Source organism: Cinclus cinclus, chromosome 2, assembly GCF_963662255.1.
Source record: "Cinclus cinclus chromosome 2, bCinCin1.1, whole genome shotgun sequence".
Taxonomy (NCBI): Eukaryota; Metazoa; Chordata; class Aves; order Passeriformes; family Cinclidae; genus Cinclus; species Cinclus cinclus.
In genome coordinates, this window is record NC_085047.1 from 36,793,710 (window position 1) to 36,820,026 (window position 26,317).

Here is a 26,317-nt window from a genome sequence, read left to right on the forward strand (position 1 = left end):
TGCTCTACCTGTAGGCGACGTGGGGACCACTCGTCAATGATTTCAGTCCAAATCTAAAGGTTATGTCAACACTTGAGGTGCGTTTAACATTTTTCCCGGGCTCACGTTTGTCACGAGTGCTGGCAGGTGTTCAGCTGAGGACACAAAGGCAGGAAAGTGAAGAAAAATTAAAAATGCTGCTACCAAAACTCGGTGTCCTGAAATTTTAACAGCGTCTTGCAGGATCTTGCAAAACGACAATTTACAGCGATTTGTAAGTTAATCGATGGTGTAAGTTTGGGACAAAAATGTACTGTAGCCACTGCGGCCATGTGATTCCTACAGACTGTTGGATTTCTTCCAGGAATGTGTCAAAGCTCAGAAAGCAATGCGGCTCCGTCTCATTGTGTACAGGAGATTATTTGATAATCATTTAAGTTATGTAAAAGATTCTATGATAGGTCCTATAAAAATAAAGCTGCACAATAGATCCGAGATGTGTGGTTGTTACTGCTTTTGAGACGCGGCATTCAGGGGGCTTTCACCGTGCCTCCGTCTTCTGTAATGGTTTCTTGGCAGGAGTTAAGACAGGCCATGGGTTTTATCTTTTCTAAATCTATTGAAATGCAGTATTTTATCCACAGCGACCCGTGCTTGTTTTGCCTTTATTTGTACCGGCTGTTTCTGTAACTTAGTAGAAAGAAAGGAGTGATAATACGCTACAAAGTGAAGGGATGAAAATTGTTACAGTTATGAAAACAGAGCAAAATACTTGGAGGTTTCCTATTGAGATGCAAGTTTTCAAAGGCAGTCCCGCAGTCTGGCTCCCTGCCAGCCCCAAGTGGATTGTTTGTTTTTTAAACGGATCCACATAGGGATCAGCCTGGGGTTTTACCCTCGGTGGTGACAAATCCTTGTGCCTTCTGCGTTTTAAAAGATAATGTGAAAGATAAAGCAATTTTTTTTCATTCTTCAACACAGATTTAACTTTTCAGATTTAATTTTTGGGTCAGCATGCTGGGAAGTGTGGAGAGGTGAAGCGAAATCTTTTGGAAAGAAACTGACATTTGTTTTGGCAAATGTTTTAATTTTACTTTTAAAAAAGAAGAACTGCAACTGCTGCTTCCTCTTTCCTCCCCACAAGCTGTATGGAAAAGAAGTGCCATGGATGAACATCCACAATGCTCAGTGTCTGACAGCTGAGTGCTGTTGAGGAAATGCACTTTTCAGGAACAATTTTGCAGCAGTTTATTTCACTCAGATTCTCGAGAGCCTGTATGAGGATCAATGGGCAGCCTGTCCAGCCAAGGTAGCTACAAATTAGGTTAATCCTGCCCTGCTACTTGTTTTGATGATGGCGCAATGCTCTGCTCTGTAAGCTCTGTCCTGCATTCTTCACTTTGGCAAACCTCCCAGTTTGCATTAGTGAGCTGCACACTGCCAGCTCCCAGCACATCTGAGACTACCTGGGCAAGACCAGCTGGAGGGTTATTTCAGGTGGAGATGTGTTGCATTGTATTTTTGTTTGTTTAGCTCCTACTTCAAGCATGTGAATTTGCAGCATATCTTGGCAGCTGCTCAGAGTATTTCAGCCTGGTGATGCTGTGCTTATAATCTCAGTGCCCATTTTCCCCCTTGAGCCGTGCATCTAAGCTTTGTGCTTCTAGCAGGCCAGGCAAATGATGGGGGAGCTGATAATGCAGTGGTCTCTGCTAAGGAACAAACCCACCTTTTTAGGATTTATTTATCTCATCCTGAGTACTTCATAGCCTATCCTGTCAGCCATCTCACAGGTGTCAGTGAGATTTTGCTCAGAAAAAGTAAAAAAGAGGTTTTTAGGAATTGGTTCTGCGATAGACATTGCAAACCTGAATAGTCTGATTGCCCACAGACCTCACCTTATTCCAAGCAGCCCTGAAGGGCCACAGATCTGACCAGCTGGTGGCTTTTGCTCATTTGGTGCTCATTTGCTCTGCTGTCTTGTAGATGGTGACCTGTGGTGCTCAGAAGCTGAGCATCAATCAACCTTCTTGGGTTAGACCTTGCCTACAACCAGTGGGAGAAGCAGCTCTGTGGGTGCCAGCAGAGCTGGGTTGATCCAAGACTGGGGTGGCAGCCCATTCCCACTGCTGCCAGGTTGGGAGGGTTCTTTGTGGGCTTGCAAGAACTTTGATTCAGGCTCTGGGAATCAGGCTGACTGAGCAGCAGCTGCAGAAGTCTCTTCAGCTTAGCCTCTATCCTGCTATAGTTCCTTAAGGGGGAAGTTCAGATTATAGGAGCTTGCACTCTGAAATTAAAAGAAATCTAGAAATCCGTGTTCTTCAAAGCATGGCTACATTGCTGCCAGAAGATGTATTTGTATTTGAGGAGTACCTGGCATGGGAAGTCTGATAAGCCTGGAAAGGAGCTAGCAACAGCTTTTCCCACAACACAGACCAAACAAAGAACTTCTGTGTAACTCCTGAGAAGTGCTGGAGCCCCTCTCCATGCTGTGCAGGTGGTGAGGGCACCTGAAGAGCCCAGGGGTTGCCATCCAGTGAGGGTGCATCGTTGATCTCCTTTGTGTATGTGTGGGCTCTTTCAGTTGGGTTGTTTCCCCTAGCTTGAGTAGTGCAGGCACTGAAAACATCACCTAACAGTCTCACTCAGAAACACCCTTGGGAAATTGTTTCCTCCTTTGAAAGATCATAATTTGAAGCATCTGCAAGAATAAAAGCTTTTGTAATTGAGCAAGATATTTTGGGTTTTTTGGATGCACTTTTATAAGGAGTCTGTCCCTAAGTACTAAAGCCGATTCTTTTTAGATTTTTTGTCTTAAAAGAAGTGTGTCCCTTTGAAAGAAAATGGGTTCTGTTTGGTTGGATCGAGGTCAAACTGTTTCGTTTTACAAAGCCTGCACTGAGTTCCTCAGATACACTAAACATGATTTAATTGCTGGTGTATTTTACACATATTGCCTGATGCGACTGGAGGTTTTGATGGGAAAGCATACACGTTAATAATGTTTCATATATAGTCAAAGATTATAAAGGGGAATGACAAGAACTCTTGCTTCTCATTTTAAATGAGAGAATCTTAACCTTTCCTTAATGGATTTACTGACAAATAAGTAAAGGTTCACCATGAATAATTACTACTGTGCCTCAGTATTTTGTGACTTAAATGGTCTGGGTCTATTCCAAAGCCACTTTCAGAAAGCAGAAAGATTCCTTTTTTAAAAGTTTTTTTTGAAACAGGTTCATTAACTATTTCATGGACTGAGCTTGGGAATGCTCTAGTACAGCCTGGCCATTGATGATGAATCATCTTCCTTGAGCTTACACAGTTGTCAAAGCATTAGTGAAAAAGATACAGAAGTTTATTGCAAACTCTTTTTGTTTTCTGACTTTCTAAATAAACTGCTTTTGGCAACAGTGCAAAAACTGAAGGTCATTGTACACTTACTGGCAACAGGAGGAAAAAGGTGGTAGAACAATTCTGTAGAGATGTGCAAGGAATTCAGATGAGACTGTGAGAGTTGAAGCCTACAATATATATGACTATATGAAGTGAGAGCTGGGAATGCTTTTAGGACAGTTTTGTGTCAGCCAAAGAGGCAGGTTAACACTTCCTTAAAATCCAGTTGTGTTTGTAACACTTCTACATAAACAGCCAAAAATAAAAGTGTATTATAATGAGCACCCTCTCCCCAGTTCTGTGTGGGTAAAGATTGGCAGGAGACCGCTGAAAGGTGATGCTATGAATGATGAAGGTGTTTTATAATATTTTGCAATACCTCACTGTAACCCTGGTTATCCCCTCCCTTTCTGGCAAAGACCTATTTCACCAGCCTGCAGGTTTTTTAGGTTTTTATGCTTTTTGGACCCCCTCCATATGAAATGTAAATGTACTCTCAAAGCCTTATCTTTAGGATTGTTATGATTGTAGTCCACAGACATACAGCTGTCCAGAGATCACAGACTCAGTGTCATTGCATTGCTGTCAGTGGAATAGATTTTTATTGCTTGAATTGGCCAGAGTGGGATTTGAGGAATAGGCAGCATGTCCCAAATGATGCTTCATCTTTCCTTCTCTAAAATGGGGGAATCACTCTTATTTATACAATGTGTCACCCTCCCAGGGGCAGCTAAAACCGCGGGATTTGCACCTGCGCTCCTTCCAGGTATATCCCAACAATGTTGGGCATGTAAGAAAATGTGGACGGGTCTGTACTGAGGGAGGGAGGAGAGGATTCAGGATTTATAGTAATAGGTTCTGTTAGTGCATGTTTTGTGTGCTAGGATGTCTCCTGGTGGGCATTTTAGACTGTTTCAGCCTTAGCAGCTAATTGTAATTCATTCTGTTGGCTCTGCTGAACAAATTCTGGCAAATCCTGCTGAGCCAGATGAAGTGACTGCCTCCATTTTCCTATCTTCATGCCCTGTCTCTTTGCTGTAGCTGCCATCCCTTAGCTACATGCTGAAGGGAACTGTACCTGTGCCTCCCTTACTACAGCCTGTGATCAGTGCCTACCTGCATCTTCAGGGAAGGTTTGGAGTGAAGTGGGGACAGTTTGGCTTAGCCCAGGAACCACTGGAGCTCAGCACAGCCATTTCAGCCACAGCTAAGTGAAGCAAATCTGCTGTCAGACTGGGAGTGAGTTAAACCTGAAACACCGGGCAACAAATCACTTTATTGGTAGCTGTAGATGGGGAAATGCAGACTGCTCCCTCTTGGAGAAGCCTGGCATAATTGTTATTAATTTTATTTTTGTTCAGCTTCATAAAAGATAGAGGCCACAGCTTCAGCCCTCTGTACCTCCACAGTAGTGAAAGCTCAGTGAATGATTTTTAATTTGATGTTGCCACAATAATCTTCAAACAGAAGAATCCTGCCCAAAGAGCTGCTGGACCAAGGACGGTGCTGCGGGAGAGGTGGTGGCCCAGATTTTGTCCCTTTTTTTTTCAGAATGCAAAATGTAATACAGACTCTTCTGTACCACAGGGTAAAGGAGAAATTTATAGAGACTGATCTCCATGACTCATTTCAATGATGTAGCAGACATGACCCTTTCTGTCTTCCAAATCTCATAGTGAAGAGCTTGAGCTTGTGCCGAGTGTGCTCAGGACTCTGCTCTGGGTTCAGGTGGACACAACACTCCAGGGTGGCATTGAGAGCTGTCCTGGAACCCCCCCTTAGCACGACATTCTTATTTCCTTCTCTTCCCATATCTCTTTGATGTGTTCAGCTCCCAAGCTCACCAGAATGTTTCTTTGGGCATTGAGGCTAAGCACCCTGACAGATGATGAAGGTTCCTAGTCAGTCTGTGAGACCTCTGGACATCTCAGTGATTGTCCAGACCAATCTGTAGGAGTTGCAGATTAAATAACATTTAGTGCTCTGACTGCTGACTGTATGAATACAGCCTGGTTGACTATGACTTGAGCTGGACTCTGACAGATCTTGTTTCAATAATACCAGCAGTGTTAGAGTTCTGTGATCAAATCCCCTCTTCCCTGCCAGTGGTTTGTCAGCTAGATTCTGGAGTAAACAGTCCTGTTATTCTTGAGATACAGAAAGCAGAGATGAGAGGGGTAAAAATGGGTATGAAGTTTGAATGAGGAGAAATTCCATCCTTCTACCACCATTTTTCATCAGTGGGTAAACTAATAAGGAATTTTTTGCATAGAAACACCTCACAGTAGAACTGGGCTTCAAATAACAGCTGTAATTGCTTCTGTGCACTCCAATAATTGCATATAAATCAATTACCACCATTTTAGGTATTTGAACAGCTTGCTCTATGAATAAAAACCTTTCTTTCCTGTTTAATAGCCAGACCTTTAGCTTCTTTGTTTATCCACATATCTGGGACAAATGATTCAAGCTCAGTCATTAATTAGCGATTTTATCAAGATTTTCCTTTCAGGATGGAAAGGTCATCACATCCTTGAAGTGCCAGCAAAACAAATGTCTCCCATTTGCACATGAAGTCAGGGCTTGTGAGGAAGAAGCTTCAGAACATGACTTAAAGGATAGAAGCTTAATTTTGGGGTGGCTACTTGTAAGAACACTCCTGTTGTTCCTAATAGAAACATGATGGCCAGACATCCTGACTTTTTTCCTAAAGTCTGTGATTAATACTTTTTATGTTTTAGATGACCCTTAACGCCTAGAGCCAGCTGACAGAACACCAGGCACAGGGTAAAGTAAAAAGTCAGGCCAGAAGAGGATGGCCCTGACTTCAACAGAATTTATTTTTACTGGATTGTCCAGAGCCCCTTGGGTTGTCAGAGCCACACATTGCTCCTGGATGCTCCTGGAGATAAGCCAGTGCTACAGCCTGTGGCAACTCCAAGCAATGTACTGTCTTGGCCAACTGATGGGCCCTGCCAGGGGAAGAAGAACATGTTTTACTACAGGACAAATGCTACCTGACTAATACAGACCAACTGGAATTATAAATAAGATTAAATTTTGTTAAATAAGAGGAGAGACATGAGTGATGAGGCAAAGAGAAGTGAAGGGTTTTTTTTCCTGGCAGAGGTAATTCAGATATCAGGAAATTGCCGGGCTTAGCATCATGTTTGGATGACACAATAATATTTTCTGAGCTTGAAATAGGTATTAATATTGCCATATTGTTACGTGTATTGATATGTTTTTATTATGTTTATGCCAGTTACATCACTGGTATCAAATTACCTTATTTCTCAAAGGAAGGAGAAAAGAACAGTTTAAGAATAGAAACTTTTCCTGCTGCTGAGAGAAAAACTGGGACCAGAGAAATCCAAAATGAGCTGCAAGAAATTCCTTGCTTTAAATTAGAGAACAAAGCACAGTGGCTAAAAGTCCCACACTATTCAACTTGAGTTTTTCCTACACCAATTTAGCCTCTTTTACTACTTGATGTTCCTTGTAGGGCAGACGCCCAATAACTTCAACACCAGTAAGTATTCCCCCTACGGGAAACCTTTCTGGTACAAGACTGGACAAGGAAAGAATATTCTGTGCCACTGCTGAAGTCCCTGGTAAAGTGTGCAGTAGGGCTGACAGGACCTTCTCTGCTGGGGATAAGCTGTGCATGGAAGTCCTCTGCAGCCCTCAAGTGGTTCCCTTTGAATCCTACACGGTGGGAACACGGCTGCGGGCTTTGGCAAGAGAACTCGCAGGGCAGGCATAGCCTTGCTCCCATAAGAGGTTGCCACTCAACTTGCTGTGCTTCCCCGAGCCCCACCTTCCCTTCAGCCCCACCAGCGCAGGGAGTGTGTGCTGGAAGAATTGCCAGCAATCCCTCTGCTCTTTCCCTGGTCTGGTCAAGAGCACCCATCCTGCTGGGATAATACTCAGTGAGGCATGACAATGTCACAGGGCTGGGAGAGGCATCGCTGGAACTCTGTGACACAGAGAGACTCCCAGGGGAGCCCTTGGCTGGTGGCAGTGCTTCCTTAGCAGTGTCCATCAGGAGCTGCACCAATGTGATGGCTGTATGTGGTTTTGGGAGTGTCCTGGTCTCTGGCTTGGCTGTCCTCTATGTGCCCCTTCACTCTTGCTCTCCTGAAGGGCCACCTGAATTGAGGAGGGGAGGCGGTCTGTTGTCCCCACAGGGTTGAGGGAGGTTTTGGGGTTTGTTTCCATGGGGTGTGGCAGATGACAGTGCCAAGCTGTGTGACCCATGCAGCAGTTTGGGTTGGTTGAGACTCCCCAGCATCAGGTACTTCAGAAGCAGAGAAAAGAGTAGTGCTTCCCAAATATACGACCCTCCCAGTGCAATGCACAGACTTCCCATTGTATCCACAGAGCCACAGGTAAAGTGTGGCTGTCATGTGTAAGGGATAGCCACCTGGATTTGATCTTCCTATGGACACTCCCAAGTAGCAATGGGATTCTGTGCTTCTGAGGTGGCCCAGGTAGCTTATCCCAAGGCAGCTGAGAGCAGGCAGTATGTTAAGCCATCAGCAATCAGCAGTGCTGACTGAATGTGATGGGCTGCAGCCAGTCTGCCTCTCTCCTTGGAGTACCCACTGCCCACCCTGGACTCGGTTTTATTCCCCACTGACATGCTCCCCCAGACAAAAATCAGTGGCAAGTAAAAAACTACTTGGATTAATTTACTTTTATCATTCTGCAAGTCTGGAGGTGCATTATATCAACAATAATATGGGCCACAGGAACTGATGGCAAAAATGAGAGAACAGTTCTGACAAAACATTATATATTTTGTGTTTGCATGGCTGCAGGGGGCCACCTGTAATTGTCAAAAACAAATGAATCGTACTCAGGGCTGTACACAAACTGTTTCACAAAGGATTCCTTGTCTGCTGGCTCAGGGTAACAAGAAGCGAGGCCTTGCTTGTAGGCCCAGTCAACAATCTGCAAAACGATAAGCAAAATGAGCTGCTGAAACAATGCTGGCACTTTATGAAACTGAAACCAACTGCATTTGGCCCTGTGTTTTTCCTCTTTCCTCCTCTCAGAATTGTGCAGTTTTTTTTCTTTTTTTTTTCTCTTTGTGAGTCAAGCTGCACTTCACCTTCAGTTGGGTGAGGGAATACAAGCTGCCTGCAAAGAGTGGCTGGTAAGAAATGCACCCCCCTGCCCTGACAGAATGATTGGGGTGTGCAGGTGAAGAAGGAGAGCAGCCCTTTGGCCAGCTCTGCTCACACCTGTAAGCTCCTCGGCCATGCTCTGCATCTGTCCCTAGCTCTGAACAGGAGAAGCAGATTCTCAGTGGGTGTCTCTGAATTACAGATCTGATGTACACAGGGCACCAAACCCATAATTAGACAACTCCAGACATAGAATAGTATTTATGTACTTAGGTCCCAACTAAACACAGGAGGAAAGGTTCCAAAACAGCAATTTGGAACCCAAAATCTTTTGGCAATTTGAGTCATGTTTGAATTTGACTCTAAACCTCATTTGTTTGAAGTGCTAAAGACTCACAGCTTCATGCAGTAAAGCAGAGCTTTGTGAGCTGTGAGACAACCAGAATCAGAATGTATTTTTCACACTCGGGTTTTAAAGATGGAAGATATCAAAGCAGCAATTATGGCCATAAGAATTCTTGAGAATGACTGCTTTAGACTTTAGAATAAATTGAATTTAAAAAACACAAAACAAAAATTATTCCAGGGCAATTTCTGCCCTCCCTACCACAGAAAGTGGAAATAAGAATGGAAATACTCACTTTCACAGCAATTTTGAGAGACACTTCTCTGATGTTGGCCAAGGGAGGATAGAGTCTTCCTTCTGCAAGATTCTGCTCTGTCACTTCAGCAGCAATAGTCTAGAAAGAAGAGGATGGTAGTTTATAGGGGCAGTCTCAAGCACACACCACATTCCCTCACATTACATGGCATGTGGCTGAAACCTCAGCAGCATCAGGACTGGGACTAGTCCTGAGCGGGAACTCGTGACCTGTTCAAACACATGTGTGCAGACACTTCATCACAGGCTTCAGACTGGAGCCAGAGTGGGGAGGTGCTGTGTTAGGGCAGCAGGTGTGGAGAAGGAGAACCCTGTCATGGCTACTGCACCTCTGTAGGTGTAATGGAACCATAAGCTTTCCCTGAGCCAGGAGAAGGCTTCAGCTTTTTGCTGAGGCTGAGCCATTTCTCCTCCATGCATTGTCCTGGGCCAGGTTCTTTAAAACACCTGAAGTAGATACATGTGCCTCTTATCATCTTTTTTACAGTATCAGTTAAATGCCATTTGAAAACCTCTGCTGTGAGGAGAAAGATTTCATCAGAGACGTGCCGGACCCCGCAAGCAATGACTCCCAGTGCCACTCCTGGGAAGACGTAGGCGTTGTTTCCTTGGCCAGGGAAGAAGGTCTGTCCATTGGGCAGGGTTACCTTTGGGAATGGACTTCCACTTGCAAATATTCCCCGGCCCTGATCAAAGAGAGAGAAAAAAGCATTAGGATTTGGCAGAGAAGTCAGATTCCTGCTGCTCATCATGACCTGCACTCAGGGGACACTGGTGACAAAGTTGCCAAGCCTCAGTCAGTAGAGGCATCTCAACCAGAGCTACCTCCAGCTGACACTTTGGGAGGCCCCTCCCCCCCAGAGCCATGATCAGGGCCATGCTAAGGGCAACCAAGCATGGAGTGTGTGTTCGTACTGCAAGTGTTCTGACCTTGCTGGGCTCTACCTCTCTATCAACCATCTATGGAGTGTGAAGAGAGACTCATGTAGGATAAAGGTCTGGGGCTGTGTGATTGCTCTGGCCATAGGCAGGTGGTGGGGAAGGCAAAGGAAAGAGTTAGACAAGGGCTACTCTCTCATGCCAAGTCAATCCACATGACTGCAATCCTTCAGTGACATTGGGTCTAAGTTGGGTGATGAAATAGTTACGTAAACAACTGGACTGCCGTAACACAGGGGACAGAAACCGGAGAGGATGGGACATCTCAGAGAGCTGTGGGTGAAGGAGGCAAGCAAGTTCTTTTGAGGATCATTAAGTAATTCAGGCTGGTAGGGACCCAAATTCTTGCTCACAGCAAGGTCAGCTATGAAATCAAACTGGGTTGCTCAGGGCTTTACCCAGTCTGGTCTTGAAAACTTGCAAGGATAGAGACTGTATGAGCAATCTTGGGCCCTGCCCTGCTCCACCTCCTGACCCTCCTCACATGTGAAAGTTTTTCTTTACGCCCAGCTCGAATGCAGGACATGCAGGCTGTCACTTGTTTGCCAGCATGCCCGCTGTGGTGTCCTGGGCACAGCCATGGCCCCTCGCTCCCTTGCCGAGCCGCGGTACCTGGGTGAGGCGGTAGCACTGCTCTGCCGTGCACTCTGCTTTGCTCGTGGGGTTGCTCAGGGCAAACACAATGGGCCTCTCATTGAAGGCTGCCATGTCCTTCAGCAGCTGCTCCGTGAAAGCGCCTGCAACAGCCGCGACACCTGCAACAGCAACCACGGAGTGAGGCGGTGCTTCCCCGCAGTCCGACTTCAGGGCATTGGGCTGCTTCCTCTGGGAATGGTAAATGAACTGTGGCAGGGAACCAGCTTCACCTCTGGAGATGCAGGTGGCAATGTTACTTTCTTATATGACAGTGAGATTGAAAGCCTGCCTCAAAATAAAGCCCTCTGCTCCTCCAGGCAGAGTGGGCATCAGTGTTTTTGCCAGCCTGACTGCAGCGCTCTGACTCCCACAGACCTTCCTGAGGTTCCCGTTGTCATCCTCGTCCTGCCCAGCCTGACAGGGCCAAGCTTGTTGTTTGAAAACCCTAGATCCTGCCTCCCCCAGCACCTCCCTCTACAGCTCTGTCTGAAAGAACTGCCACAGCTCCAAAAGTGAGGAAGCCTGTGCCCCATAGTTAACGCGAAAAGGATATGGAGAACTTAACTGACAAAATGGGGTGAAAAAAGCTCAGTTTGTTTTGACTAGGAGAACAAAAGGAGACTCAAGAAGAAAGACAGAAACTCTCCTAAGAATTGAATTTACACAAAAAGGTCATATAATGTGAACTCCACCTATAACTGCTGTAGGCTTCACTTTCTGCACAACCTCTTCCAGTGTGTCCACACTGGGGTGGTCCTGGGCAAACATTTCTTTCTCATGGCTCAGGTGGCTCCTGCCCTGTAAGGAAAAAGGAGTCAAACTTTGTTCTGTTGTCTGGTGGACACATAACACAGTAACTCGTCTTCAGCTCAGTTCATCTCTCAGCCCTCTACCTAATGCAGATTCCACAAAGCAGGACTTCAGCCATCAGCCAGTCAGGCATTAAGCAGTCAGTGTAATGTCACCCTGGGCTGGCCTCTGCTCCTCTCACCCACCAAAGTACACTGACTGCATGGAAGAAGCACCTGGCTGCCATTCACTTGTACACAAAGCACAAGTCTCCTCCAGTCTGAGGGGGGACAAAGGCAGAGGCCCTGGGGGAACAAGGAGTGCAGAATGGAGCTGGGCCAGGCTGGGTCACTGAGCAGGGCACAGTTTTGCTGTGATAATGCCCCATATGACGTGCAAGACTTCCAGCACTGCTTGAGGCCATGGCCAGCAGGGTATCCTTCCACTTTAGAGGCCCAGCCCAAAGCACTGCCTTTAGGGCAGCCAGTGCTGCTAGCACACTTGTCACCATGAGACCTAGTTCTCTGAAAGCAGGAGCAGCAATACGGACACCAATAAAACTGTAGCCTTTACTTCAGGGCTGAGCAGAGGTCCAAGGTATCTGCCTGCTCTGGCCTCTCTAGCTGGAAATGGATGGCAGGTGAGTGGAGCTTGGCTCTGGAGACAAATTCACCTTCACAATCAGTCCCTTGGAGTCTACCATCCAAATTTTTTTGGTGGCATCCTCTCGTGAAACTCCTTCCTTTTCCATGGCCATGAGGATGAGATGAGCTATGCCCGTTGCAGCCTGGAACACAGTATATAATCACTTCATTAGGATATCATTATCTTTTGGGAGAAGATTTTAAATGAGAGATGGATTGGGACATCCCCCAGCACTGCACAAAGCAAGGAGACTTTCTGCTTCAGGGTTCCACAGTGCCAAACTGTGGGGCTGATTTTAGCATTGTAGATGCTGCCATAAATAAAAACCCTCACAATCATTCAGCAGAGCAAGTTGCAGGTGAGGCTGAAGAAGCAGAGGTGATACCTTGACAAGCAGGGGCTGTCTCCATAATTTAAACCAGTTGCTGCAGGGGAGGAAAACAGGCAGATACTTAAAAAATGCTGGTGGCAATGCCAGTACAGAGGATCTCAAAGCCAATGTTGCATCTGAAATAGGGCCATGAGGAAAGTCTTTTCCCATTCTTGCCTGGGAAAGCAGCCCGAACATGCTGTGTGTTTGTGGTCCTACAGCCATGCCTGGCCCTCCTGCCCAGATGAGGACTAACAAGGCAGGAGGGGCTCTGTGTCACAGAGATGGTACCAGCAAAGGTAGAGAGAGAGAGAGAGAGAGAGAGAGAGAGAGAGAGTAATCTTTGTCTCAGTGATGGGTAGACAAATAGTAACAGACCTTCCCAAAGTCTCACAGGTGGGTGAGAGCTGAGACAGGTCCTGGACCAACACTTTTAGTCCATGGACCAGGCTTTGGAGGCTTCTTCTTCCTCTCTCTTTGAGCAAGGTGCCATACAGGCAACCTGGCTTCTGCCATGGAGCACTATGACTTACTCCAGTGTAAGAAAGGTGTTCTTACACTTTTTTAGTCTGAGTCCTTTGGACTCTGCTGCTAAAGAAATTCTGGTTTATCCTAGACATCAACCTTGAGAACTCAAACCAGCCTCCTTAATATTCCTGCCTCATTAGTGACTTCCCTAAAGCCCCACTGACACATGGGCAGCCTCATAGTACCCACGGAGTCTGCCCAGGACTTGTGGGCCACAAAATCACTGAAAGACTGTTGGTAACTTCCACAGCAGCAAGATCCACCTGTAGGGTCCAATCCTGCCCAATGACAAGGAACCTGCTTCTTTGCTTCATCCTCATGAAACCAAGCCTTGCAGGAAGTTTCATAGTTAACTTTTCTCTCTAAATTTGAAGACGGAGCATATTAAGGTACAAGCTCAGGAACATTCCTACCTCTCCAGCTCCCAGGAAAACAAACTTCTGGTCAGAGAGTTTGTTCTTTGTAATCCTTAAGGCTGCAAAGATGCCAGCAACTGCAACAGATGCTGTGCCTGAAAGAGAGAAACACCATGAGATGGATATCCTGGCAAATGCATTGTCTACCCTGCAAGATATACTGTCAGAAACCTTGTTGTAGGAATCATTCTCTTAGATGTTGTCACTGAAGGATCAGAGTACCTTCCCCATGCTGAAATATTAACATTCAAATTCTCCTGCAAGGCTGGAGAACAGAGATTTTCCTCCATGTAGAGTCAAAGGGATACCAAATCCTAGAACACCAGGAGAAGAAGTTAATACCTAACTTGCAAGGGTTTCAGATACACCTGACTTCTCTAAGGTCATGTAAGATCCCAGTGGTTTGAACTTGAGTCACCTTATCAAAAAATCCTCTGTGATCATGGAATTACCGTCCTCTTCTACTTACCTTCACAGCCCAGCATTACCATTTCTTTTACTCCTCTAACATCCTGATACCCTGACTCACATCCATCACATCCTGCTGCTAAACATTAAGGAGTTACTGAGATTAAGAACAGGAGTTGGTCCCAGATTAGTGAGAAACAATGTAAATGCTTTCCAGTAAATGGAAATGTCTAGACTGAATAACCTGCCTTTACCCCACATAACTCACACATAAATCACATGCAACATTCATCTAATTTCCTCTCCCAGGTGAAGGAATATGGTGGAAATAAATCAAATAAGGCATAAGTTAATAAGGATTCAGGCACCAAAGTATCTCAGCTCACCTGGGCAAGCTGGATGCAAGCGTTAAAGGGGACCTGGGAGTGAAGGAGGGAGTTTGATCACAGAATGTGTAAAGTCGGAAGGGACCCATGAAGATCATAAAGTCGATTAGTTTTATTCCTTAACATTTGAAAGAATATCAGTTTGGATATGCCCTAGTTTTAATGTGTTCCCAGCTCTAGTGCTGGTCTCTCCATTCTCATCTTTAGAAGCTCTGTGAGAAATCAGGGAGACAAGTAATGAGCCCTGTGGGGATAGTCATGGCTGGGGCAGACAATGACCACTTTTAGGCTAATACACCTGATTTCACCAAATTTCCAGCACTTCCTATTCTTCAGGCCATTTAATCAGCCAATGGTTCAGGGTTTCAAATAGCCAGTGCTTGACTGAGGTTCCCTGCAGAGTCCTAAGGGCCTGGGGTGCTGCAAGGCATCAGGAACTTGCAGGCTGAGAAACAGCAGACATGACCACAAGCAGTGACACCAGCAGATGGAGCTGTCTCATTCTGAAGGACCCAGAAAACAAATTCAGCTTTACCTAATAATTTTCTTTAGTGCAAAAGCCACAGACAAGCTAGGAACCCGCTGGTGTATCACTGGGAAATGATTCACACTCTTATCTTTCCTAGCAAGCAGAAAATCTAGTGGAAGCACAAGTACTCGACCAAATAAGTAATTTTATGACTTATCTTGTTTAGGAAATCTATATAAACTACTGTGACAAAAAAAATCTTTATAGGCCAGATCAGAAGTATTTGTCAGTACAATGTGAAACATTCTGTGATAATGACTCAGATGAGTTTAGTTCTCCAAAACCTAATAATTAGCCTCTCTTAAGAGTAGTCTAGCAGAGGTGACAGCAGCCCTCATGCAGCAGATGTGGTGTCCACATTGGCACACTGGTACAGAATGGCAGCATCACTTCACAGAACCAGAGAATGGTTTGAGTTGGAAGGGACCTCAACGACCATCGAGTTCCAACTCCCCTGACATGAGCAAGGACACCTTCCACTAGATCAGGTTGTTCCAAGCCCCATCCAACCTGTCCTTGAACACTCCCAGGGATGAGGCATCCATGACTTCATGAGGGTACTGTAAGCACTCATGCCTTAAACCTAAAACAGACTAGACTGATGGCTGATAGCTTTGTAAGCTTCTTTCTTATGAAACACTTGAGACACTTGCTTCTGCACCAAGGATGAATTCCCTTCATCAGTTCAGATAAGTTTTTACCATTACATTTCCAGACCCAGACCACCTGAGTTGAGTAATTTTAAAAGGGATTTGATGGGGAGGGAGCTAGTCACTGAGCACTTTGTTGCTTCAGTATTAACGTGTGACACAACTGAAGGAAGTGTACAAAGGATTTCCTCTTGCTCCTTCTATACTAAATCTCTGCCTTTCAATGTTCTCTTTAGAGTAGTGTCTTTGCCTGGTGAAATTCTACTGGACTATGAAAATTACAGAGGAAGATAATGAACACCCAACAAATTGAAAAGAATACTGAATAATTGCCTAGTTTTAAGATTTTGTGTTTTATGTGTATCATATAACTAGTCCATGCTCATTCTCTGTGCTATGGTCAGTCTATAATCAACAGGACTGCTTGGCGTGCTGCCATGACAATGCTGAGGGACTCCTCTAAAAAAAACATGTATGATCCTGCTCCTGCTCATGCTAAAGCAGCCACCAGAACAGGGTCAAATGAAATGCACCATAGAAGAATTACTACTACCACATGTATTTTAGAGAGACAAGGTAACTGGAATACATATAGACACTTCTGTTGCAGACATCTAATCTGTGCAGGAAGAGATTCCACCCTGTAAGTCTGAACTGCAAAGAAATGGGAAGAGACCAGGGTCCCCCAGTTGTCAGCAATGCCAAGCTTGTGACATGCAGTAGAGTATGAACATCGATGTGGACACTGTCACATGTTCACATACTATCTCTGAGGCTTACTTTGCACAGAAATCCCCAAATCCCTGTGTAGGTGGGAGTGGGGAACTGATTAAAGTTTAAAAACCAGAAGTGAAACCATTACAGCATGATGGTGCAAGTGTCAGGTCACAGCATTAGCAGTGATAGATGCCTGTGAAGTAGAAGACTGAAATGTAACTGGAGAAATATCTTGTTTCTCTTGGTCCTGGCCCAGGCAAAACTGCTTTATACCCTGTGATTGTCAAGAAGTCTGATGGGACAAGTGCTGGTACTTGCAAACCCATTTAAGTGGGAAATGCTCTTGAGAGATTCAACAGAGGGAGGTACTTAAGATACTTTTCGAAGGTGTCACTAGCAGGAATTTGACAAGTGCTGTGTATGGAAAGAAAGGGGGCATGGACTCAGTCTGCAGAGCCTGTGGGAATGGGTGTGCCATTACTCATCCCCTGCACTTCTACTACAGCTTTGACTAACGGCAGGGCTCTGTTCAGCTCTGCCACTCCTAATCCTCCTCTCTTGCTCCAATGTGTTTTTAATCCCTCCACATTTCCCAAATTGCATGTCACCCCCATTACTCAAGTAATAAAGTTACTGTATCTTGGCCTTAACTCAGTATTTTTCTTTGATAATTAAAATTTCTGAGCACAGAACAAGAGTATCTCTGTGGAGAAGAGTTCACAGCTGGTTCATGTAAAGAACTGGCTAATCATTGTGCTTCAGTTCTAAAAGAATCACAAAGTCAGACTGGGGTGGGGAACTCCTCACCATGGCAAGAAAAAAACAGCCATCCTTCAACACGTTAGTCTGTTTTCCAAAGGGAATGAGTGCTGCGATTATGGATAACTGCTTCCCTAAGTAATTAGCAAGAGCCAACTTGGCTGGTCTGTATCTGAGGTATGGAGTGGTACAGAGAGAAGAAAAGAAAGTGCTTGCAAACCATCCTGTCTATCCAAGACTTAAAGTGAGTGTTAAAGATATCACAAAATAGCAAGCAGACCTCAGGAGCTCTCTGGGAAGTCCACAGCAACAGAACCGGTACAAAAAAGAGGCATTTAGAACTAAGGCCCATTCAGGAACATGGCCACCATTGCAGGAATCAATTTCTGACACTCGGGCACAGTGAGAATATTGCAAAACAGTAAGGAAAACCCTGTGGAGTTGATGTTCCACTTGTATTACTGCAAGTGAGAACAAGCCCCAGTAGATGTCAGTGGAGGTACACTGGAGCACAACCTGAGGAAAGGATCTGGTCCACAGCATCGGATGGCAAAGGCTGCAGCAGAGCGGCTCCCATTGCCGGGGACCTGACTCTTCCTCAGAGAGGGGAGAGCGGGCGGAGGGGCGAGCAGCTCTGCACGTGGAGTTACAGGAATCACTGCACGACTCACCGGGGAAATCGCTGCGCAGTGCCGAGGTCAGGGCTGTGCCGTGGCTGCCAGCAGCCGGTGGCTAAGCAGGGGACACAGGGGAAAGCATGGACCATGGGGGTGCTTGGGGGCAGGAGTCCTCTCATGCTGATGGTTGACACTGCCCTGTCACCTGTCCCAGAGGGCTCACTGAGCTGAGCAGAGCATCACCACCATGCTGAATCCTTCCAATAGCAGCAGCAATGGGAATATACAGGCACACCACTGCCTATTTCTTCACACAGCACCTGTGTGAATGATTCCCCCTTTTCCACAGTAAATTGGTGGAAAAGATGACCAAATTAATCCTGATCTTTTATTTTCTACTCTTGACCTGCCTGCTTACACTTCACCCTGTCAAAACCAAGCTAGTATTAGGGCCCAGGGAACAGCAAACTGGTTTAACAGCTCCAGCAAAGGGCAGCAAAGGAAATATATCTAAATTTATGGATGAGGAGGAAGCCTTGGGCTTTTCCAAATTCTGGTTCACATTAACTCCCTGCAGCAGTTCCACCCATTACTGGAAAGCAGAGTGGAGCTTGTCCAGATCTACTCCAAATCCATACTCAAACACAACAATGCTGGAGCAAAAGGCTGCCAAAGTGTTTGCAGCTCAAGGTCTTCCCCTTCATGGCAGTGGGCTAGTGTTACCCTTTCCCCAGAGGGTGTCTGTAAGACATTAAGAAAATCAACTTGAAATGCTACAGAGTTAGTCAACGAGAAGAGCAGTAAAATGCAAAGCATTGATGCACAGAGATGGACCTTGCTCTCTTCAGGGTGACCCAGAACTGATGGTAGCATAGAGAAGATCGGCCTGACAATGGAGAAGCCTAATGAGGCCATCTCTAGGCTCCTGCTAAAGAAATTAGGTTCCTGCTTTTAATCCTTTCACTGTAAAGTGCTTGGACTATACTGTGCATGACCTTAATGATGGGTTCTGACCAGGGCAGCAGTGCTCTCCCTCCTGCCTGTAGGGTGCCAGCCTGCAACTGCTGTGCCAATGCAGGCTGAGCCCCCTTGTGCACCCACGCGGGCAGAGGCTGTCAGGCAGCTGCCAGCACTCTGTAAGAAAGCATCCCCATTCCCAGCACAGCACTGGGGACTCTTCATGTTCCTGCTTTTAATCCTTTCACTGTAAAGTGCTTGGACTATACTGTGCATGACCTTAATGATGGGTTCTGACCAGGGCAGCAGTGCTCTCCCTCCTGCCTGTAGGGTGCCAGCCTGCAACTGCTGTGCCAATGCAGGCTGAGCCCCCTTGTGCACCCACGCGGGCAGAGGCTGTCAGGCAGCTGCCAGCACTCTGTAAGAAAGCATCCCCATTCCCAGCACAGCACTGGGGACTCTTCATGTTGCTGCATACCAAGAAGCTAAACCAGGTCAGAGCACTGCCCTTTCTTCTCTTCATTTTGCCTCCTTAGCCTGGACTTAAAAGATCACAGACGGCTTAACACACAGGTGACCTGTGCTGTTCTTCATTGCAGAGGAGTTGGCAGTGGCATCCAGTGGATGAGAAAAACAGCAAACAAGAAAAGCAGGAAAGGGAAACAAATGTCACAATTCCCCAAGGTGACAGAAGATATGGGCCTGATCTTTAGAGTGCTGCAGTGATAAGCCCAAGAAACTGAGGCCCATTTACAGCCCGTAGTCCAGACTGTTCTGCCCTGGCTTGTGCAGCACTCAGTGTGTGAATTCAACACAAACCCAGGAGCTGGCCCTTACATAGTTAAGGCAGCAGCACCAAGGGGAAATGCAGCAGCCGCTTCCTCTGCAGGACTGAGAACACCTCCACATCTACCTCCAGGCTGGGTAGATCCCCCGGGAAAGCGTGCTGCTCAGGAGCTGCCTGGCAAGACATTGCCTGCTTTGTTCTACAGTACAGTAAGGTCCCACACTCCCTTCCTATTGTGTTCTCCCTCCTTAGCTTCCTGTGATAATTACCCATGCATTTGCCATGCCAGCTGAAACAACAAAGTAAAACACTGTACCATTTTAATCCGCTGAAATTAGTTACCGCTGAGCCAAGAACTCTCACTTTGCCTGCTTCTCACAGCACGTGGAAACGTGCCTGTGGAACAGGCCTCGTTTTCACATGATTGATTTCCAGCTTGCTCAAGTGTTTGAAGCTGCTCAGATTTGTGGCACTGGAGTCAGCCTGTTCCCAGCCTCAGCTGAGATCTGGAGCACTGTTGCTTCAGGCCAGGCACTGCTTCCTGAAGTGTTTTGGGAAGGTTATGGAAAGGTTATCTGCTCGGATAATGAGAAAAGGTGGTTGGTGGGTCAAGAGATATTTTGAGGATCATCAGCAGTCACACATCCTACAATCCAGGGGAATCATTGCTCTAATGACTTGGAAAACACTCAGAGGTGTTCTCTGAAAGGGGGGACCCTGAGCATTGCCAGCAGACTACTTTAGATAACAGGCTTTATGCTTTTGGGCACTATTCTCTTTGCCCTGCCTGTATGTGTGAAAAATTTTTGAATGACACCATCTGATCGGACATAATTAATTAAATAAAACATTAAGGATTTCTTCATTTTTTTTTCTGCAATTCTGACTAAACTTGCATATCTACTTCTGCTGTTCAGTACTGAGTAAGCATCTCAAGAGGGAGCTAACTTGGTCAGGTATGATTTGCCTTGGGAGATCCATACTGTTCTCATTCACCTTCATGTTCCTAGGTGCACTTCCAGGAGACTTGTTTTGTAATCCCCAGATACTGTGGTTAGGCAAGCTGGGCTAAAATTCCCTGGATCTTTCTTTTTTGCCTTTCTTGAAGATGGGTATGACTTTTTTTTGTTTGTTTGGGGTTTTTTTGTTTGTTTGTTTGTTTTTTTGTTTTTTTTTGTTTTGTTTTTTTGTTTTTTTTTTCCAAGCATTAGGAATCTCCTCAGTCACCATTTCCTTTGAAAGAGCACCTTTGTCGCTGGTGGCCACATGAATTCTCAGATGAATTCTTAGATGCATCTCATCAGGTCGCATGGACTTTGTCTCTTGAACAATCCCTGCTAAATAGGCAGACGTCCATGGAGATGCTGTAATTTTGCATGCCTAAAGTGATTTGAAATAATCTCCCAAAACATCCTTGTAGCCAAACTGGATAGCTACAGACTGAATAAATGGGTGAAAAAGTGGCTGGGCTGGTAGGGTCAAAGGTCTGTGGTCAGCGGTACAAAGAGGCCATTACTATTTAAATTCTCAAAACAATCTGGATTAGAAAACAGAATGCACTTCCACAAAGTTCATGGATGATTACAAATTAGGGACAGTGATTGATACAGTGATGGCATGACAGTCATTCACAGGGATCTCAGCAGGCTGGAGAAATGGGCTCAGGGAAATCTTGTGAGGGTCAGCAAAGGTAAATGAAGAGTCCTGCAGCTTTGCGGAAGAAAACTTTGGGGTCATGGTGGACAGCAAGTGGAAGATGAGCCATCAATACACCCTTGTGGCACAGAAGGCCAACAGCCTGCTAGACTGTGTCAACAGTAGGTCAAAAGTGACATTTTTTTCTATTTCAGCACTTTTGAGGTCATCCCTAGACAAGCAATGTCCCATTTGGGGCTTTCAGCACAATGACAAACTGGAGCAAGTCCAGAGGAGGGACACAAATATGACCAAGGTATACAAAAAGGACTGAGGAGCTTGGGTTTGAAAGGGCCAGACAGAAGACTAAGAGGACATCTGATTTCTGTTTACAGGCACTAGTTGGAGTCTTTGTAAAGAGGCCAGATTCTTCTCAGAGATGTACAAAAAAAGTTGAGGGGCAATGAACACAAGTTGCATCTAGCAAAATTCCAATTAGATATTAGGGAAAAAAATGCACAAGGAAGATGAGAAAACTTTGGAACAGGTGGCACAAAGAGATTGTGGATATCCATCCTTGTATACAATGCAAAGTATTTGGCTGGACAAGGCTCTGAGGAACCTGAACTAATATAAAACTTGAATCTAAGTTCGAAATCACCCTTTTTTTGAGGGAGGGCTAGCTGATGTCCAGAGGTACCTTCCAGTACCTTCCAAACTAATTTCTTCAATGGCTTTATGTCATTTCTTGTATGAAGCAGGAATCCAGAGATGCCTGCTTCAAGGATTCACCTGACTTGATGACTTTGTAAGACTTTTAAATTGTCTATTTTCTGTTTATCACTGTGAACAATTAAATGGAGCAAAGTTAGAAGGGGAAGAGAAAGAGCAGGAGCTAAAGCATTCTCATGCACCTCTAATCTTATGTGCTTCAGAGCCTGCCCTGGTACTTTACTGGGAAAAAGGAAGAAGTGACAATCAATTTTCTCCCTTAGAGCTGTAATTGAAGCTGCTGCCCCTTGCATGAACCCAGACAGAGCTGGGAAAAGACTGATGTCATCACCCCCTTAGAGGAAGGAGAAGCACTTCTTCAATGGGAGCTCCCACACGTGGGCACTGTGAGCCAGCTCCTGCCTAGATCCCAGGCTGATGGCTTTCAGAATAAGCAATCACCTCATCCCAGTTGGTGGTACCTGGCAGGAATCCCACTCAGCATCAGTAGGCGGACTCCAACTGGAAGGGGTCTGAGTCACCTTCATTCTCTGGGGTTAGAATGGATTTGGAAATACAGTAATTTGAAGGACAAAAACCACAAACAAATGAAAAAAGTAGTATTAATATTTTAAACTGTTTTCCATTTTGTGTAGGCCCTGGGGCAGCAACAGGGAGGCCTAAAGGATTTTAAGGGAAGCAACCCTTTTTCCCTCATCTCATCTGGGTGTATATGTGCAGGCACACTGCATCCAGAGTCCCACTAACCAATGGTCAATTAGTTTCAATTAGTATAGCTCAGGCCTGATCCAGCTTGCATTGCTTGTGTCTAAGATGTGTTTTTAATTCAACATACTTCAAATATTTCCAGCTCAGAAGTTGGAATAATTCAGGCTTCAGAAGGTCTGTTCTGTCTTGCTTGAGTAAAATTAATCAGGTCTGCTTAAACAAGGCATTGTATAACTCTCATTAATCATTTAAACACTACATACATTGAATTCTAACAGTTTTTTAAGTAGGTGAGTCATGGAACATCAGCATGTTAGAAAAGGGAGAGTCTAAGGTACATCCAAAGAACAGGAGGGTGTAAGTGAGAAAATGCCACTCCTACCTTTCTCATATCATCTGAAGATACAGAGGGATATATTAGGGTGGGTAAATAAGACTACTCATCCCAGACTGAACTCTTATCTCTGTGCTGGTTGTACCTTGAAAGCACCTGAGGGGAGGGGATACTAGGAAGTTTTCCTCCATGAGAACTTTCTCTGTGAATTGATGGGACCAATTGAAGGCTGGTTTAGTTGTTGACAGCCTGAGAAACCAATTGGAAAAGTCGGTTCGCTCCATGAATTTGAAGCAAGTAAACCCCGGGAAAGCTCTCCTGCATTTCCAGCCCCTCACAAGGTAACACCGACCTGGCCCGGGCCAGGCAGGGCTGGGCTCGGGAGCTGCCGGGCCCCGTTTCCAACCAGGAGCCCCGATAGCCAAAAGAAGCCGAGCCCATTGCTGGGATCCTGGCCCTTTTCCCGGTGTGTCCGTGGCTCGGGGGGCCCTGCCCTGCCCTGCCCCGGCTCGGAGCAGCCCTGGGGTGGCCGAGCCCGCCCGGCCGCCCTCACGGGCTGGGGGGAGGCAGCCGGGCCCGGTTCGGGAGAGCCCCCAGGGCTTTGTGTGCTGGGCAGGGCAGAGGGAGAACCCCCGTGCGGCTGGAGCTGGGGGCGGGCAGCGCCGGGGGAAAGCCATGGACACACGGCCTTGGCACCCATTTCTCCTCTGCGTGCACTTTGCAGTTCTCGTCCTGCCCCTCCAGCGTGGCCTGGGCACCCTGAGATCCTGACACAGCTCCGGCATGGCCTGGCACAGCCCCTGCAACTTCTGGGGGAGATTTTAACTTTTCCAATGCTCAGATAAGACTTACAGACTTTCCGTCCTTCCTTGGGTGAGATGTAGAAAAATAGAAAGGATACACCAAAGTCAATGAAGCAAATGCTAAGTTTCTAGATGGAAGGAGAATGAGGAGACGCCATGAAGGTTGGCTGAAATATTTTTTTTAAGTTATAGGAGTGGACTGTACTACACTAAAAAAACTGCTTTAAACCATGGAAAAAGACATGGGAGGTGGGGTGAGGTGTGAAGTGTTTGGAAGATCCTTTGCTCCGAGGGAAAAAGGGAGATCTCTGTTCCTGGGAATGAAGTATGAACAGAGAGAAGTGAGCTGAAGAGAACTTTTGCCTTTAAGTAGCTCATCCTTAAAAGTAATACCCCATGACTTTGACATGGCCCACAAGCACAGCTCTGGGAAGGCTGTGAAGGTGAGAGGAGCTTCATGATTGCAGGTCCTGGGCGACTGCTTTTTGTGAAAAAAGTGAAGTCAGGAGAGAACTGTTTTTTTCTTTTCCTCTCTTAAAAATATCCCTATAGCTGAAAAGAAGAAACTCCTTAAAGTGAACGGAAAAAGATTATTTAAGCAAGGAATTGATTGAAGTGTCTCTGTATGTTGTTAAAGTGTGAAAAGGGGAAGGAGAGGGTAGTCTGAAGATCTATTCTGAATTTATTATTTTTTTCTTTGTGTTATTAATAAAGTTTTTCCTTAACCCCTGTTAAGTTTTAAGCCTGCTTTCCTTTTACTTGTTTTCACAACAAAAGGTAAATATATTAAAATTGGCAAACCCAAACTGTAACACTGACATGATTCCAAGACACAGTTAACTGAGTAGATTGACATTACTTCAGCATTCCAAAGGTCCTCAAAACTCATTTCTGACTACAACCCTAGCTTGGATTTCCCTTTTCTTTCTGACAGCTTCATAAAAAAGCCTAAACAGATGCTTGCTTCCTTCAACTTGTTGTGCAGAAGATCAGCAGGATTTCTTAACTTCTCCACTACTGAGAAACCAGTGCCAGCAAAGTGTTTTATTTGAGAATATAAACATGTTTTACTACAAAGAGGTAAAATCCTACTCTTTCAAAAGGCAGGACTTGAAAGAATTTTCAGGGGACTCGACAACTTCCGTGCACTGTGACTCTAACTGGGGAGAATCAGATAAGGTCCATTCTATGACAATACTGTTTTACAGCATCCTCCTGCATGTGGTTTGCTGCTCTGAGGCAGTCATTGCCAGGAACCGTCTGAGACATTCAGCTATGACCTATGGCCAAAAAAACCCTATAAAAATTAGTCTCCTGCTTCCCAACCAGATTCTGCAGTTTAGCTTTAATATTCTTCTTTCTCTTTCTCTTAACAAAGAAACCATTCCAATTCACCAAGAAGCTGTTGCCATTCACTTCAGTTCTGCCAAGACAACCTACATCCAGGCCCCTGATGTATGATTAGCCATATCACTGGGCCTCTTTTTGACTGCTGAGCCCTCTTCCACTTTCAGAGAGAGCAACTAGACCAAAAGAAATCTTTCCAATATTGGCTTCTTATTACGGCCTTCATCTGCCCATCTTCAGGAAAGTCTGAGTGCTTGGTTCCCCCATTTAATACTTCAGTTAAAAAAATTTATCTCCTGGGTTTTCTTCTTCTGTGCTTCTCTCTCCACTGGAAATTTTTGGGGGTGGCAAGAACACCTGATGAGTCTTCTTGTACAGGAGTATCCATCTGCCCTTCCCTGAAATGCCTTTAGCTGCTCTGCTTCTAAACCCTCTTCATGAAAATGTCTTTGAGCAGGTCCATGCATCCCACTACATCAACTGCATTTCCACAAACCAGGATCTTACTCCTTGTGTCAGATAGGAAGAAGCTGCTATACACATTGCCAAATGTTGTTAGATAAGCAGCAGATGCAGAAATAGCACTGGAAGTCTGCTCACAAAAGAACCAGCACTGTGTGAAAAATAACACTGATGTTTCTTTCAGTTTCTTTCAAGTACAAGTGAGGATGAGCCCAACTGACTGCAAATAATTAAATCAAACTTTGGAAATTCCTGCATGTTTCAAGCAGGACTAGACAAAAGAAAAGATGAAGGGACTCAGAGGAAAACTGTTTGTTTGTAGACACTTGGGAAGAGCCTGTCCCTGTCAAATGGGCAAAGAGCCCTTCCAATGGCTTAAAGCAGAGTCAGCATCAGACTGGGATGCAGATTGCATCCCTCTGGGCATTGAGCAATCCTGCTGACTGCTGAGCCTCTCATGGCCTCGAGACTCACTTGTTATAACCCCAGCTTTGCTGCTGTCACTTCTCTTTGACACTGGAAGAGTTATGTTAACCATGGTACGGGAGAACAGATCTGTTCTCAGATTACTGCAGAGTTAGCATCCACAGAGAGGAAAGAAGCTGATTTACCTTTATTTTTGTGCATGTAGTAAAGAGTATAACAATAGAGGGAAAATGCTAGGATCAGCTAGTGACCACCTGGCTCAGGAAAATGGAAAGCCTTGCATAACTGTTAAAACATCATCATTGTTTTAGCTAAATTATAGAAAATTAATGGAACTCTCTAAGTTACCTGCACAATCTAAAGCATATGATCCATTTTCTCCCTTGAATGTTTCTGCAATGAAAACAATGGAGACTCACTTTTCAACTCAGATGGCTGAGCTTCTGTTTGCATTTTTAAATGCTTCTGTGTAAACTCTAAAATTTGTCAAGACATCTGACTACTGCATAATAAACAGTCTTGTGAGATTAACCACCACTTCTCATGACAAGGTGAAGGCTAAATTTGAT

General features: G+C 45.3%; 1 protein-coding gene across 1 annotated transcript in view; it reads right to left on the reverse strand.

The window, feature by feature from the left end:
- Nucleotides 1–8,169: 8,169 nt before the first annotated feature.
- The window catches only part of ME3 (malic enzyme 3), a 117,071-nt gene continuing 98,923 nt past the window's right edge, over nucleotides 8,170–26,317 (reverse strand). The window contains exons 8-14 of the mRNA XM_062514165.1: nucleotides 13,489–13,586; nucleotides 12,206–12,319; nucleotides 11,436–11,541; nucleotides 10,720–10,862; nucleotides 9,681–9,854; nucleotides 9,149–9,247; nucleotides 8,170–8,331 (exon numbers count right to left, since the gene is read on the reverse strand). Of these exons, the coding sequence (XP_062370149.1) occupies nucleotides 8,170–8,331; nucleotides 9,149–9,247; nucleotides 9,681–9,854; nucleotides 10,720–10,862; nucleotides 11,436–11,541; nucleotides 12,206–12,319; nucleotides 13,489–13,586 (896 nt within the window). The remainder of the gene's footprint in view (nucleotides 8,332–9,148; nucleotides 9,248–9,680; nucleotides 9,855–10,719; nucleotides 10,863–11,435; nucleotides 11,542–12,205; nucleotides 12,320–13,488; nucleotides 13,587–26,317) is intronic.